General features: G+C 53.0%; 1 protein-coding gene and 1 long non-coding RNA gene across 4 annotated transcripts in view; one reads left to right on the plus strand and one right to left on the minus strand.

Annotated features, from left to right (window-relative positions):
- The window catches only part of LOC122370308 (transmembrane protein KIAA1109-like), a 104,078-nt gene that overhangs the window by 62,524 nt on the left and 25,230 nt on the right, over positions 1–16,324 (plus strand). For 2 of the 3 annotated variants that reach the window (XM_043345784.1, XM_043345786.1), the window contains 13 exons: positions 7,137–7,313; positions 7,561–7,787; positions 8,517–8,683; positions 9,491–9,705; positions 10,003–10,122; positions 10,357–10,534; positions 11,915–12,010; positions 12,436–12,626; positions 12,969–13,100; positions 13,387–13,479; positions 13,634–13,830; positions 14,805–14,894; positions 15,973–16,140. In XM_043345784.1, the coding sequence (XP_043201719.1) occupies positions 7,137–7,313; positions 7,561–7,787; positions 8,517–8,683; positions 9,491–9,705; positions 10,003–10,122; positions 10,357–10,534; positions 11,915–12,010; positions 12,436–12,626; positions 12,969–13,100; positions 13,387–13,479; positions 13,634–13,830; positions 14,805–14,894; positions 15,973–16,140 (2,051 nt within the window). The remainder of the gene's footprint in view (positions 1–7,136; positions 7,314–7,560; positions 7,788–8,516; positions 8,684–9,490; positions 9,706–10,002; positions 10,123–10,356; positions 10,535–11,914; positions 12,011–12,435; positions 12,627–12,968; positions 13,101–13,386; positions 13,480–13,633; positions 13,831–14,804; positions 14,895–15,972; positions 16,141–16,324) is intronic. The other variant, XM_043345785.1, reaches the window with a different exon arrangement.
- On the minus strand, positions 983–6,741 carry LOC122370313. Its single transcript, XR_006254550.1, has 2 exons — positions 6,624–6,741; positions 983–1,062 (listed from the first exon to the last, which is right to left on the minus strand). It is a non-coding gene; the product is annotated as an uncharacterized LOC122370313 (long non-coding RNA).

Genomic DNA, 16,324 nt, shown 5'->3' on the forward strand with positions numbered 1-16,324 from the left:
ACAGCATCCTCTGTTCTTCCAACACTGCTTGCTGTGCTTGTGGTTCATTTGGTGGGCCGTCTTCTGCAGCGCTGTCATCCAGTTCTCTTTCAAACCTTTCCACGACTTCCTCTTGCATTTCTTGAACGGCCATCTGAGTCTCCAGCTCCAATGATTCCTGTTTCCACTCGAGCTCTTGGCGCTGTCTATCCAAATCCTGTTTTCTGTTCAACATCTTCAGCTTTGCTTGAATCTCGGCCTTGTTGTGTTCCGCCTGGATGCGCATCAGCTGGAGACCAGACTTGACTGACTTAGAGGAACCAGATTTTGTTGACACACCAGCGCGTGAGAGTGGTTTGACACTTGTTTTCTTCAGTGTGCTCTGGTACTCTTCAAGAGCAGTCTTAATCTGGTTTACAGTCTCCATGGTTTTCTTATGTGTCTCAGTGTGTCTCTGAAAGTCTTCTGGGGAGAGAAGATGCTGAAGATCTTGTTCCACCTGTCCCAGAGAAATGTAGGTGTGAATCCACTTAGCAACATCTTCTTCCATGATGCCCGGGAGTGTCTCGACTGAAGTATCTCGCGAGCTTCATCAGGTCCTGCAGCTCCCGTTTGAACGCCTTTGTTTTCAAGCTGGTCTGGTACTCTCTCCCAGCTTCAGTTGGAGTGATGGTCCTGCCTGACATCGACTTGTTGCCTGACATGTCCATCTTCTGACTCCGGCACAGGAAGCCTCCGACAGAAAAGAGTGACAGAGATAACAACAAAGCTGCACTACTTGTAAGACCAGATGACATGAAGTTGTCGAGGTTTGTCAACTGTAGGAAATTAGGACATTCTATAATACAGGATATCTCAGTTAATATTGTTAGTCTCCTTGAAGAAAAAGTGTATCAGTAGGGTCTATACTGTCCCATGAAAAACCTCAGAAACTTATCTACTGTGGCCAATCGTCCTAATGGAATTTTCTACTGATCTGGCCACCGGTTTTTACTACAAAGTGTTAGTCGGTCAGTATGTATTGGGATCATTCAGTAGTGACACCTTGCAGCGATCAGTGTGGACCGTGATGACCGTAGAAAACTGTGAAAACACATACAAAAAACAATTAACTCAATGTAGCTTACGATTCGCCCAAGGTCACTGGAGGGAACAGCCACAACAACACGTGAACTGCACATACCCAATAAACTGACAATTTAACAACGAAAATTATTTCTTAATCAGTCCGCAAGAGACAATTTCAGATAGGTAGCTGTGAGAGTGTTAACTAATAGCTCTGCGTGTGTCCGCTAGGTGGCAGGCCGGTAGCGAGCATCTGACCGGTCACTGCGCCAATAAACAGTACGCGGCTAGACACGAGCGAGTGCGTTTGTGCAGACGGAGCGCGGACGAGTACGAGAGACGGAGCGAACTCACACATGGCGCAGCCTGACGAGAACCCCGGCGGGGGCCCGGCCGCTAGTGACGATGAGAGTGAGCACGGCGCTGTGGTTGCCTTACCAGCGCAGTGGTTAAGTCGATTAACACAACCTGATAAACTCGACCTCTCTGTGGACAGAGGAGCCGCCTTCAAGACGTGGAAAACGCGATGGACCGACTTCGTCACACTTTCTGGCCTGACCGCACAGCCCAAGGCGGTGCAGTTGGCGATGCTGCGATCCTGCCTCTCGGACGACACCGTCCATATCGTCGAGAATATGGGGCTGTCAAGGTCAGACGGCGAGAACGTCAGCAAAATCATCGAGAATCTGGAGCGACACGCTATAGGACAAGTCAGCCAGGTGATGCAAAGGCGAGCATTCAACCTGAGAATCCAACAGGACGGCGAGACATTCGACGACTATGTGACGTGTCTCAGAGACTTGAGCAGGGACTGTGGATATTGTGATCGGTGCAGAGACAGCCTTATTCGCGATCGAATTGTAGTGGGTATCCGTGATGCGGATGTCATCAGGCGTTTGTGTGCCATCCAAAGTCTGACTCTGGACGAGGCGATAAACATTTGTCGGTCAGAGGAGTGTGCGGCGCGCGACGCCCTTCAGATCGCGGACGGCAGCGTTGGCCCGGGCGTGGCGGCTGCGCGGCGTGGCTGGTCGGTGGTGCCGCCCGCGGGCACGGTCGGTCGAGGTCGGCGGCCGGACCGTGACGTCACTGACCGCGTTTGGACTGGGCCGGTGGACCGGCGTCGGGCACAGCCCGCCCCTCCCCGTGCGGCCCGGCCCGCTGCCGACCGGCAGTCACGTGATCGCCCGGGCGAGGCCTGTCGCCGCTGCGGCCGCGGGCGATGCCGGGGAGAGAACAGCTGCCCCGCCATTGACAGCGAGTGTTTTCGCTGCGGTGAATACGGCCATTGGGGCCGTATGTGCGACAGGAGACTGGGGCCGAGAAGGGCCAATGCGGTATCCGTCGGTGAGAGCGCCTATGAAGACGACTGTACTCAGCTGAATATGGTGACGGTGAACGGTGTTCAGCACAGATCGGCGCCGACGGTTGCAGTGGACGTGTTCGGTACCAGGCGCGGGAAGTTGCGAGCTCTTCCAGACACTGGAGCCGACATCAGCCTGGCCGGCCCTGAGTTTGCAGAGATGTTCGGCCGTGGTCGCATGACACCTTCAACAGTGCGTCCGATGGTGGTCGACGGGCGATCCTGTGACTCCATAGGCAAGGTGGAGGTCACAATCAGGATGGGAGACATCGAAGTCAACGAGCAGGTCCACATCATTCCTGGAGTCAAGCGTCTGATCCTGTCGTGGAAGACGACGCAGCGCCTCGGCATCATTCCAGAGGACTACCCCGAACAGAAGTGGAACATTCCTCAGGACATCACGGCAGCGGTATCGGCGCGGCGGACAATCACACGGCCAGCCGAGCGGCAGACGGCGGCGCTCGGCCCGCCGGTGGAGCGGCAGACGGCGGCGCTCGGCCCGCTATCCGAGCGGCAGACGGTGGCGTTCGGCCCGCCGGTGGAGCGGCAGACGGCGGCGTTCGGCCCGCCGGTGGAGCGGCAGACGGCGGCGCTCGGCCCGCCGGTGGAGCGGCAGACGGCGGCGCTCGGCTCGCCGGTGGAGAGGCAGACGGCGGCGCTCGGCCTGCTATCCGAGCGGCAGACGGCGGCGCTCGGCGCGCCAGCGGAGCAGCGGGCAGCGCGGACCGGCGCCCCAGGGCCAGCGGAGCAGCGGGCGGCGCGGTCCGGAGCACCAGGGCCAGCTGAGCAGCGGGCGGCGCCGACCAGCGCACCGACGGAGCAGTGGGCGGCATTGCTCCGCGAGTACAACGACGTATTCAGCGAGAAGATCAACATCATCCCAGGAGAGAAATACAAGATTGTTCTGAAGGAAGACGCTCAACCGTACGCTGTTCATGCTCCTCGGCGCATTCCGTTCGCTCTCAGGGAGCCCCTGAAGAAGGAACTGGATAAACTGGAGAAGGATGGTATGATTATACCAGTGACGACACCGACAGAGTTTTGTGCACCAATTGTCGTGGCTCCCAAAAAGGACGGAGGCATCCGCATGTGCGTCGATTTCACGAAGCTCAACAAATCTGTGCGCAGAGAACTGTACCAGTCTAACACCCCGGCAGAGTGTGTGGCGTCGATCGTCGACTCTGCGAGATGGTTCAGCGTCTTCGACGCCTCCAAGGGGTATCACCAGTGTCCGCTGGAAGAAGAGAGCCAGCCACTGACCACATTTATAACGCCCTTCGGGCGTTTCATGTGGACGAGGGCTCCATTCGGAATCAGCTCGATCTCCGAATTCTTCAACCGGAGGATGGACGAGTGCTTCAGAGACATCCCAGGCATTCAGCGCATCGTCGACGACGTTTTAATCTGTGGTGCCACCAAAGAAGAGCTGGAGGACCGTGTCCGGCTCTTCCTGGAGAGGTGTCGCGCGCGCGGTGTGACGCTGAACGTGAAGAAAGCGCAGCACATGCTACCGGAGGTGCGCTTCGCAGGCTTCTTGGTGACACATGGTGGTTACAGGCCGGACCCAGAGCTGCTACGAGCCATCGCCGCCTTCCCTGAGCCACAGAACGTGACGGACCTGAGGAGTTTCTTCGGACTCGTTAATCAAGTCGCGCCCTTCTCGGAAGAAGTGACGCATCATCTGGAGCCACTGCGCCACCTACTGAGCACCAAGCGAAGCTTCTGTTGGGACAACTGCCACCAGTCAGCGTTCGAAGCAGCTCGACTGGCGCTATCATCGACAAGGAGCCTGGGATACTTCGATCTCACCAGGCCGACGCTGCTATCTACTGATGCCAGCAGACTTCATGGACTGGGTTTCATCCTTCAACAGAAGCAGCAGAACGGAGAGTGGCGCGTGATCCAGGCTGGGTCACGGTCACTGACGGATGCTGAAACGCGATATGCCACAATTGAGCTGGAGCTCTTGGCAGTGGCGTGGGCAGTCAGCCGCAAGTGTCGACTCTTTCTGAGTGGAATGCAGCACTTCGACATCCTGGTTGACCACCGTCCATTGATCAGCATATTGAACTCCAAGAACATGGACGAGATTGAAAATTCGAGACTACAACGCCTTCGAGGGCGTATCAGCATGTACAACTTCACGGCAAGCTGGACGAAGGGGAAGGAGCACCAGGCAGCTGACGCCCTGTCGAGATCACCTGTCGACTCTCCGACGGCTGAAGACGAGCTGGCTGAAGACGACACGGTAGCCAGCATCAACGCAGTGGTATGCAGCGCTCTGGAAGAAGCACAGTCAGACATTCGTCTGGATGACGTGCGGCGCGCGGCCGACCACGATGAAGAGGCCAGGCAGCTGATCCAGACGGTCCTCACTGGCTTTCCGGCGAGTAAGACGGACCTCCCGGAAGTCATCCGACCGTACTGGGCAGTGCACGATCGGCTGACGGTGGAAGACGGTGTTGTTCTGTGTGGATGTCGGCTAGTCATACCAAGACCGATGCGAGCAGCAGTTCTCACTGAGTTACACGCATCACACATGGGGAAAGAAAAAACGAAAAGTCGAGCGCGCCAGGCCGTGTACTGGCCCGGCCTAGATAATGATATAGAAAATATTACGAGAAGATGTGCGGCATGTCAAGCGGAGCTGCCGTCACTCCCCAAGGAACCCTACCTCAGGAGGAGTCCTCCTTCACGTCCGTTCCAGCACCTATGTACAGACCTCTTCCAGCACGCGGGTCAGTACTTCATGGTGGCGGTGGATCCGTTCTCGGGGTGGCAGTTCTCACGGCACCTGGGAAGAACGATGAAATCAGCTCGGGTGATCGCAGAGCTAAAAAGTATATTCTGCACGGTGGGAGCACCCGAGACAATCTTCAGTGACGGTGGCCCACAGTATACGTCTAGGGCCTTCAAGCAGTTCATGGAGCAGTGGAAAGTGGAGCACGTCATCTCATCGCCGCATTACCCTCAGTCAAATGGACGAGCAGAAGCTGGGGTCAAGGCCGCAAGCAAGCTGATTCGCAGGTGTTGGAAGTCGCCTGGTGGATTGGACATCGACGCGTGGACCCGCGGCGTACTGCAGCAGAGAAACACACCGGGACCGGGCGGCAGGAGTCCGGCTCAGATAGTGTTCGGCCGACCAGTCCGAGACACTCTGCCGGCTCACCGACGTGTCTTCGATCCTCGCTGGCAAAGATCGGCTGATGAAGCTGACACAGCTGCCGCCGATCTGAAGGACGACTCAGAGCGGCGCTACAATCAGCACGCCAGAAATCTGCCTGTCCTGCGCGTCGGCAGCCAGGTGATGGTGCAGAACCACGTCAACAAACGCTGGGACCGCTCCGGAGTGATTACTGAAGTTGACGGCAGGAGGCGGAGGTACTTCATCCGGCTCCCCAGCGGACGTGTCCTCACCAGGAACCGCAGGTTCCTTCGCCAGCGATACGCTTACTCGGAACCGCACGCAGTCAGCTCCCCGGCGGTGGAAGAGGAGCAGACGAGACTGAAACCTGCACAGGCTGCGCAGCAGCTACGACGGCAGCAGCAGCAGCAGCAGCAGCAGACGAGTCTGAAACCTGCACAGACTGAGCGGCGGCAACAGCAGCAGCAGCAGCCACTGAGGCGATCGACGAGAATAAAGAAACAGACGCGCAGACTCATCGAGGAAATGTGAAATATTCCCCGACTCTGTCGTTAGTTTGCGAATATTTCATGACTGTGTAAGGTGAATGTTCTCAGCAACTTGAGTTATTACCCAGGGAGTGAGGTGTTTGGTTCTATCATTGCGGTGTTCTGGTGTTAGGCACTTTCTGTGCCGCTTTGAACTGTCCATTGAGTTCCGTCTATTTTGGACTAATCGTCTTTTATTTTCTGTATTTATTTTTTCGTTGTTCACCGCTCTGGTGATTTGATTGTCTCAATGTTTATTCATATATTTAGATTGAAACTGGTGTGGGGGTGTGAGAGTGTTAACTAATAGCTCTGCGTGTGTCCGCTAGGTGGCAGGCCGGTAGCGAGCATCTGACCGGTCACTGCGCCAATAAACAGTACGCGGCTAGACACGAGCGAGTGCGTTTGTGCAGACGGAGCGCGGACGAGTACGAGAGACGGAGCGAACTCACACAGTAGCCAGCTGGCACTGTGACAAACGAATATGCATTTATGACAGAGCGAATAAGCATTACACGATTTGTGTCAGGGTATGGCTACTCACTTCGTCCGGGACGATAGGCGACTTTAGTACAAATGTCAGTGACTCAGTAAGGTGATACAGCCAACTGCACCGTCAGTATAGCCGGCAATAATATTTCGGCTTCAGTATCGGTCCAAGTGGCAATTACTGTTCAGCAAACCGTACTTCACTGCGCCCCGATCAGGACAGCTCTGATGCCGTTCAACATGCGTCACATATCATGACAAATCGTCTGGGGCGGTCACCTGAAAATAGCAAATGCAGTCGTTTAGACAAAGCAGCCCTCACTCAGGCTCTTGCATAACAAAACCTAAACAACCCGTAACGGCGGGAACAATCATGCATGCAGCAATGCAGATTGCAGAGCATGAATGACCTCAGCGGCCCACGGCAGGAGACAGGGATAGCCTCCACCATATTCTGACTCTGTCCCTCTCCCAGGCGCACGTAACGGCGGACTACATGGACTCACATCCTTCGTCAATTGTCAGCCTTTGCTTACGCCCTTCCTGACACCCTTCTCCCGTCCCCCAGGTGCACATATCGGCCGACTACATGCAGGAGGAGGTGGAACCGGGCCCGGTACCGGACGGTGTCGAGGTCTGTCAGGGCAGCTACTTCAGCACCGAGGCAGAGATCGGCGCCCTCGAACACACGCTCTCGACCGACCTGCTCAACCATCTCGTCTTCGTACAGAAGGTGTTCATGATGGTGAGTAGCTGCGTACGCCACATGGTATTTTATAGGGTGGGTGCTGGCTGAATGACGAGCTAAAGTTTTGACAGAGAATAACATTTTTGATTCACTTACCTCCTATATTGAAAAAATTGCGTCACGAATCATGTGTATGCTGTATGCCCACCGCCTCTCCTCATTGCCATATATCACTCTCCTCCACTGGACTCCGCCTTCTCGCATCTTTCCTCACAACCCTCTTTCCCATGTTCTCCTTCCACAGGAGGTGAACGACGTGGTTCAGAAGATGGCCGGCCTGGACAAGTTCAAGTCGCAGCTGCTGGGGGAGGATGACGCGCCCGAGGAGCGGCCGCCGCCGCCGCCCTCCAAGCGGCCAGTGCTCTACAGCCTGCGGCTGACGTTCCGCGGCATACAGATCACGGCCACCACGCCCACAAACTACGCCGTCAGACTGGAGACGGGACTCACCGAGCTGAGACTCAGCAACAGGTCGGTTGGAGGAGGGAGAGAGGGTGAATATGGGGTATGGTGGGACAGCAGTGCCAGTCAGTATAAGACTTGGGATGAATCAGGGTAAAGAAAGGGTAGACAGTTTGGAGTGAGCAAACGGAAGCATAGTCTTGTTGCTTAGCAGTCAGGGTGATGTGAACCAGAAACTTGTCTATATGTGTTTGTAGTTTCTTTTACCGCTCCGAAATACAAGATCAGCTTTTATATATACGATGTGTTATCGGTTGCAGTTAAATGTTCAACCCTCTCATACATTTTGCTAGTAACAGTTGTGACCTCTCTGATGTTTACATCGGTCCAAAGTATTTGCTCATGCTAGACATAATGTTCAAGTGCCTATTCGCCAGTTCCACTGGGGCGATCTCCCTCTGTATAGGTTGTATGACCTGTTGACCAGGGCTGCGGAGTCGGAGTCGGAGTCGGAGTCGGTCGGAGTCGACAGTTGTGACCGGAGTCGGAGTCGATTTTAGAAACCCGAGCCGGAGTCGGAGTCGGAGTCACCGAAAATCTGTCGACTCCGCAGCCCTGCTAGGTCTGCGGAGTCGGAGTCGGGAGTTGGAGTCGGTCGGAGTCGACAATTCTGCCCGGAGTCGGAGTCGGAGTCGGAGCTGGTTTTTGAAAGCCGAAGTCGGAGTCGGAGTCGGAGTCGCCGAAAATCCATCGACTCCGCAGCCCTGCTGTTGACCGTTTCCCCATGTCTCCGTCCAGGTACCAGCGTCTGGGCACGGAGCAGGCCCGCGCCGTGCCGCTCTCACGTCTGTACGGCCGTGCAGAGCTGAGGCTGAACGTCAGTCTCGGACAGCTCATCCGGAACGTGGTGTTCGAGGAGGCCGACCCCGAGTTTCACCAGTACGCCTACTTCAAAACGCAAATCGGTGAGTCAAAGCGCTGGTTGCTGTGGGTAAAAACAGAGGAAGTCTTTATTTTACCCCTATGGTGTTTATTCTCACAGCATTGCTTGCTTAACTATTTCGTTGTTGAAGCCGCACAGCGTTGATGATGTCTGATTATGATGCTGTTGATGATGATGACTGCAATGATTGCATTCCCTTGCAGTATTCCCCGGCCTCTCCCCCTCTCTCCCCTATCTATCAATCAATCAATCATGTATTCTTATAACACTCCACGTGGTGGCTCTTCCGGTTACGCGTCACATTTTACAATGGTACTCACATTCATGCACAATTTCACATTCATAATAATTAAAGGTAGGTATAAAAAATAAAAAGTAGAAATAGGTACAAATAAAATGAGAGACATCAGATATCGGCTGGCTGGTGGTGCGATCACTGCGTCCGCCGAGTACAAGTCCGCGAGCTCGCCGAGTCGCGCGATACCGACTTGCTGCTGTTCCATGCGGAAACAGCACGGAATGCAAAGCAGCGACGAGCAATCTCTGTATCTCTTTCTCCCTCACTCTCTCTTTCTCCCTCACTCACTCCTTCTCTCTCTCTCTCTCTCTCTCTCTCTCTCTCTCTCTCTCTCTCTCTCTCTCTCTCTCTCTCTCTCTCTCTCTCTCTCTCTCTCTCTCTCTCTCTCTCTCTCTCTCTCTCTTTCTCTCTCTCTCTCTCTCTCTCTCTCTCTCTCTCTCTCTCTCTCTCTCTCTCTCTCTCTCTCTCTCTCTCTCTCTTTCTCACTCTCACTCTCACTCTTGACTGCACACCCATTTCGCGTGCCGGCAGGTCTGAGTAACTCGTTCCACGCGGACGGTCCGGCGCCGGTCACCCAGGCCGACAAGGAGGTGGTACTAATCGCCCTGCGCCGGCCGCTCGTCTACGTACAGCCGATGGCTGTCGATAAGGCCATTCTGGTGTGGCTCAACTACAGAAACGCGTACGATTACTGGAGCGAGCAGAGACGGACGCTGAACCGGGAGGTGCTCACCGCGACTCAACAGGTTAGTGTGGGTGAAGCTAGTGATGACTGGAAGAGCTGTCGCGGATTAATCTAGCCTGTCATATGGTTTTGGGCACCACTTAATGTCATTTTAGGTGGTTAGAATCTGAATGACATGTTGATTGGAACTACGATACGCACGCATACTTTTAAATCTAGCCTAAGCCGGCCTATCACTGCTGCAGTTGTGATCGTACAAGGGTGAAGAGAAACGGGCGTTCAGAATTTCACGCAAGCTAATGTGGACTTGCTGACGATATTATGACTTCCTGACGTTCGCCCTTCTCCCCACCGCCAGGTTCTGGACAAGGTGCCGCACATCAGCCATATCAACGTCAACACCTTGAGGTCGACGCTGTTCCTGCAGGTCACTGTGGACGACCTCGGCATCTGTCTGCCCATCAATACACACTCCATGGTTAGTGGGGAGACAACATCGTTTAACATAACTGTCTTCAAACAGAGCTGCAAATTGAAGCGTTCCGAGATAAATATGTTTCTTCACCAGCTAGCTCGCCTGCCTAGATTGATCACCAGTTACATGGCTTGCGAACTGTCATCAACCTTACACCCTTCTCACCCTGAACTTCTGCCAACACCCTTTTCATGTTCCAAAAGCTGTCACTTACCTTCTTCTCCTTGACTCATACAGATGGGCGGCGGCCAAATGGTGACTGACGCCGACTCTCGTGACGCCCTGGTGCTCACGCTCGAAGAGACGGCCGTCTCGGCGATGACCTGTGACTCGCTCATCTGCAGCGGAAGGTTCACTGGGTTCTGTCTACGCTTCGCCACTGACTTTGAGACGAGTCTGGATGACTGGAAACCGGGTGAGTGACGTGATAAGGGCTGGGAATCTCTTACCGGTCGAGCCAGGCGAGTTAGGAGTTGGGTGTTCAGTTAAATGTGATGGCCGCTGGCCCGCACAACGTTTCCGGATGCCTGTGCGGTTGAAGGCATTTGATATGGATGCTCTTAGTAGGTACGTTGTAGTTATGTGCGATTACCTACTCGAATGTCGCGAAACTTTTTCATTTACGTGGTCAATAAAATATGGGTTTTTGGTGTGCAATTCTCAAAATTATCGCGGTCCTTGGCTTTTTCATGCAGACAATTTTCATGTGAAGTCAGTTGTTGCAAGACTGGCCTTATAGAAGCTAAAACTGTTTTATGACAATAGACGCGGTTGTTGGCAGAGGGCTTATATCAGCCGGCTCAGAGTGGTATGTACTGAACAATGAACATGTCTCAGGCTGTTGTTGTGTGTGTGAGCATCCGTGTCGTCTCCCCCGCACTGCATGCATGTGTGCCGTGCGTACTCGCGTGCGCTGATGCCATGCCTATTGCCTATTTGAACATCACTTTCGCTAAAATGTGATCGTGCATTAACTGCAACTCCTCTTATTTTGCTTTGATAAAATTGTACACAGTACAATTGTATTGTTCACAGGAAATTATTTGCGATCTACGAAGCTGTGCATACCTTTGCACAGCCACCGCTTTATCATGTTTTCTCGCTGAATCGATGCTATCACTTTTTTTCGTATATTTTATCGAATTTATTCCGGGCACGTCACACTAAAATCGATTCAGTTGATCTTGACATGCCTTTCGCCCTAAATGCAAATCTTCGGCTTGTTCAACGTCAACTTCTAGCAATTAGTGGTCAGGCTTTTTACCTGGCATCTGGTCTTAGCGTGACGGTCTGGAAATGTGTCCGATTTGTTTAGCGAAATATTTGACATCGCTTGCGCTTGGATACGTTAGTCTGTAACCACTACTATCTATTGAATGATGCGCTAACACGATATAGTTGAGTAGGTGTTGTGGTTCTGGTTAGTTATCAGTCTAAACCATTCGACATCGGTGTGCCTCCCATTGAGCACTCTCAAATGCTGTGTTCAGTCCAAGTTAATGTTTCTCCATTTCGTGATCCCGTGTTAAAACAAGTCTTTTTCATAAAATGATCCACTGAAAATTAAGTTGAAGCATCACACTTATCCCGTATCGAGTCGTATTTGTAATGTGGTTACTCACCATCGTGTTGCTCATTATAATCAAGCCCACCCTTGACACTGAGTACTGTGCCGCATAAGCTGGGACTATCCTCCCCTTCTAAAGAGCCTGCTGTTTCTTCTGGCTGTGCTATCTCGCTGTGCGCGCGATACCCCTCCCTTCATTGACATTTGGACTCCTTCACTGTCGTACAGACACCGCGGACCCGGCCATCATGAACCTGTGCGTGGTCTCCGAGGGGACCTACGAGGTCTGCAGCCACACCGTCGGCATGAACCGGGCGTCGGCAGGTCAGTCATGGAGAGAGGCTACCGCCATAGTCATTGGTCACTCTCTATTATACAGCAGATCTGCTGACACAGCAATACCGTCGGCATGAACCGAGCCTCGGCAGGTCAGTGGCCGCGGCAGTCGGCATCAGAGGTCCATTAGTCAGAATCGGAGACTCATTGTTACACTGAATTGTTACAGACATTACTAGGGCGGCGATCGGCTATTACCACGGACGCAGCGGCATTCAATAGATAATAATTATCACTGACTCAGTATTCAGTTAAGCTTTGGACATTATTTTTGTGACGTTGCTTTCACTGAATAGTAGAATTAAATCCATCATCGCAATAGTTGGTAGTTGGTTCAGCTATCTGGTGACAACATGCAGCTCTTCTACCTATCGGTATGCCGCCGATCACTAACACCCCCCGTCCTTCTGCAGAAGACGCCAAGTGGGTGCTGAACGTCTCTTGGCAAATGGAAGGCGTGGACATCAACGTGGACATCAACATCGGTCGCCACCTCTCCGCGCTGGCCAACACGCTCACAACGTTCACTGACGTAGACGGCGAGGAAGAGGAAGAGGCCGTCGGCATCGGATTCTCCGAGATCGACGGACCCAGCAGCGCCCAGGTGTGGAGTGCGGGTGGAGGGAGGGAGGGATGGCTTGAATGGGATCGGATAGAGGATGTGTTCTCTATCTGTGGTTATTCGGTGCTTTTAAAGAGGGATGGGTAGTAATTGATAATGTCCTGTGGAGGTATCATTCCTAGGATTCGTCCTTCAGAATGTTCGCAGGATTGAGACAGGAGTGTGCTAATCCTTAGCTGTCAGTATCATGGTACGGGCTCCTCAATATCGAAGTTTTGCCTTTCAATTTCTCACTTAACCTGACCCGACTTCAGCTAACCTGTTACGATTCGACGTGTCATTGTCTCTCAACTGACCGATCGCCGTGTTCCCCTGACCCGGTAGCACCCGACACTGACCCGGCGGCGCACCGTCTCCTCGACGGAGCACCTGCACTCGGAGCATCTGCTGGGCGATACCAGCGACCCGCGCAAACGCGCCAAACTGCTCGAAATGAGGATGAACGAACAGGCCAAGGTGATCTGATTAGTGATTACCTCCATTGTTTGTGAGCTTAGACGCGGCTGACGCATAGTATCTGCTCTCTTGTGTGTCGTAATGTAAAAATGGGAAGCCATGATAGGATGGTATGTTCTTTACCGTCTCTTAGTACACAATGAGACTTCAATTAGCTGATATGATTAGCATTTTACTGAAGATTTTGTAATTCGGTGCCTAGCTTCCTTCGGCCTAGTAGTGTCCTCATCCTGCCCTTCTCCCCGTATGCTGCGACGTCCAGTGACCATTGTATCTCTCCGGTCAGGTGGTGCACGAGCTGATGCTGCACGGCGCCTCCAGGAAGGTTCTGGAAGAGGAAACGCGTAAACTGGAGGCGTTCGAGTCGGTCGTTTTCAAGGTATGAGCCTGAATATCGTTCGACTGTATTACTGTTATGTCTGTGGGCACACTGCTCTTTGGTCACAGGGCTGGGTGTAGTTAATTATGTGCATAATTATGTGACTAACTCTGCGCGTTGCGACCCTCTAAACTCCCCTCTGCGTCGTTTGCAGGACTTCCGTCGTGACATGATGAAGCGGCTGCGACGCCAGAGTATCCGCGCCGGTACGGTCGGCAACAAGCTGTCTCTGGGCAGCTCCGCTCCGCCGGTGGCAGCCAGCCGCAGCCGCTCGACGCACGGCCGGCGCGCGGCCCGCTCCATGCAACTACCCGGAGAGCGGCGGCCGGGGACGGCCGACCTGGCCAGCAGGTGGGGAGAAGGGAGGGAATGCGGGGTGGCTGGGGAGGGATGCAGTTTGTTGATGGGGCTGGGATGCGTGTCACGGCAGGTAGGACGAGGGTGCTTAGTGGTTCGAATGCCTAGCTATTTGGTGGATTAAGTCACGGTTGGAGGTCTGCTGTCTTGGATTTAACTAATGACGCAAGACCGTTCTGGGTAAGTATGCACCGCTGTTCTGTCCTATTCTAACAAAATGATCAGACCCAAATTTCTTATTACAATTTTTGCGTGACTTGTGCTTCAATTTTGGATTTCATGTCTCTCAATGCCGGTTGTCTTACCGTCTTTTTATCCTAAGTGTGGGTTGCTTTTAATATGCCCTTTGCGATATTCACTGCGTGCTGTCCTTTACTAGCATAACATCTCACCAATTTAGGGGCTGGTGACGTCTGGCTGCCCGAGGGGCTATTGCTGCTTGTCGTCCGTCACGCTGTCACTCATTGGTTGCACTCTGACGGGTTTGGGGTTTGGCTCTGGCACACAGTTTGGTACTAACGTGTCTGCAGTGTCCCTCGTCCAGTCTGCTTACGTCGTGAAGGGCCGAGCGGAAACGGTGCGCCAGCGTCAGAATAGTCGAAATTATTACAACTTTGCTTCTCCAAGTGACAGAGTCCAAAAAGTTTTTTTTTTACAGGCTTGATAATAATTTGGTACAGACGTAATTACACATGGGATATGTGAGCTACCCTACAAGCTTATTCTTTTGTATGTTGAAAATCATTCATATTCGGAGTGTCATAGATAACATGAATCATGTTATCTATGGTAGTGCTCTTGTAAATCCTTTTAGTCTCAATAAAAGATGAGTGTCATTCCACTTCATGGGGCTATTCCTGATTCTCATGAGAGAACGCGCCGACGCCGGCGCACCGTCCCCGCCTCCCACACGGGTACCACCGCCGCCCCCACCCCACTAACCTCTCCGCGCGGCCGTGTCGTCCTAGCGAGGAGAGCATGGTGCCGGAGCTGGGCGAGGAGGATTCGGGCTCACCGCCAGCCCGCGTCACCTTCAGCGACACCCAGATCCTGCTGAGGTCAGACGCCGCCGGATCGCCGCGAACGGCCCAGAGCTGACAATAGTGTTCGACGGATTTCAGTATAGTAGTTACTAGACAGATGTGCACATTGGTGGGAGGAGGGTTATTGTTATGCTCAGGAAAACACATGTTTGAGACTGCGTGACCTCTTGGTTTCCTTTTTCTTTCGTCAGTGGAACGGTATTTTTTTATGTAATTAGCTATTTGCTGCTGCAGATCGCGAAACACATGTTCGTTTCATTCCTACTTCGCTACCTAGCAAGCGTATATCTACACATAGACTCGCATTTTAGTTGGATGTGCATTAACACATGTAGCCTTAGAGTTAGAATATCCTCAGTTCACAGCATGGCCCTCATACCAAGCCTAAGAACATTTACCAAAGCATGCTGCATGCCGGGTGTCCAACATGGCGTCACTTACAATCGCGACCCATCTTGCAGCGGGTCTGCTTGGTTTGCTAGCATTTGGTTTGCCATAACTTCCCCGTGGTCGTCATGAACCATCGCTGGCACATGCTCGTTTCTTCGTTTTTATGTCACACGGGCTTAATTGTTTTCGTATGTTCATTTGCTGCCTTTTTCGTCATCGCCTGTGATGACTGTTCAATTGTTCGTATATTTTGTATTGGAACCCCAATTTATCTTCATTCTGTAATTCGTTTGAGTGACCTTATTTACCGGCTTTACTATATAGACGTGTTGAATGTTTAATTTATTGTTCGTAAACTACCCTGCCTCTCATGCGGGAGTGTGACTTCACTTACACCACAAGCTCGTAAAATAACAAACAAATAGTGCGCGTTTATAACAACATTCCTTGTCAGTTTGTTAGCAATAATCAAAGTCCGGACTGATAAAGCTGTCTTTCTGAACTGGGTACACCTTGTTGAGCAAAATTCGCCTATGTCCCCCTTCCACTACCCTACCCTATTTCTCTGTTCAGCACACATATCCTCCGCCTCTCCCGCCTTTCTTCTGGAGACTCACCAATTCCTCCGTCTGACTCGCCCATCTCTTTCTCTGCCCCCGCCTTCACCCTGCCACCCGTCTAACCTATGATCTATCCCTCTCAGCCGTCACGCCTCCATTGACGAGTCGGACGAGCCGGTGCAGCCGGGCCCGTGGAGCCGCCGGCCGCAGCGCTCCACCGACAGTGTGGACGGACCGTCCCAGTCCGCGGCCCACGGCTCAGATGGAGGGAGAGTCGGGGTCGAGGTCAACAGCGTACCGATCAGCGCCAGGTCAGTGATGGCGCGGTAGGTAAGGGGTCGGGGATAGTCATAAAAGTGTCTGAGTGATGGTGTGGCTCTGATTTTGTAGTTCTCGGTGTAGTGAGAGTTTTGGAGTGATTCGTGATATGCGAAGGAATCGTCTCATCTAACATCCTAGATCGAGCTAAGCGAGGCTAGTGTTCACTTGGCTGTC

Source organism: Amphibalanus amphitrite, unplaced genomic scaffold, assembly GCF_019059575.1.
Source record: "Amphibalanus amphitrite isolate SeventyFive unplaced genomic scaffold, NRLGWU_Aamphi_draft 001121F_arrow, whole genome shotgun sequence".
Classification (NCBI taxonomy): Eukaryota; Metazoa; Arthropoda; class Thecostraca; order Balanomorpha; family Balanidae; genus Amphibalanus; species Amphibalanus amphitrite.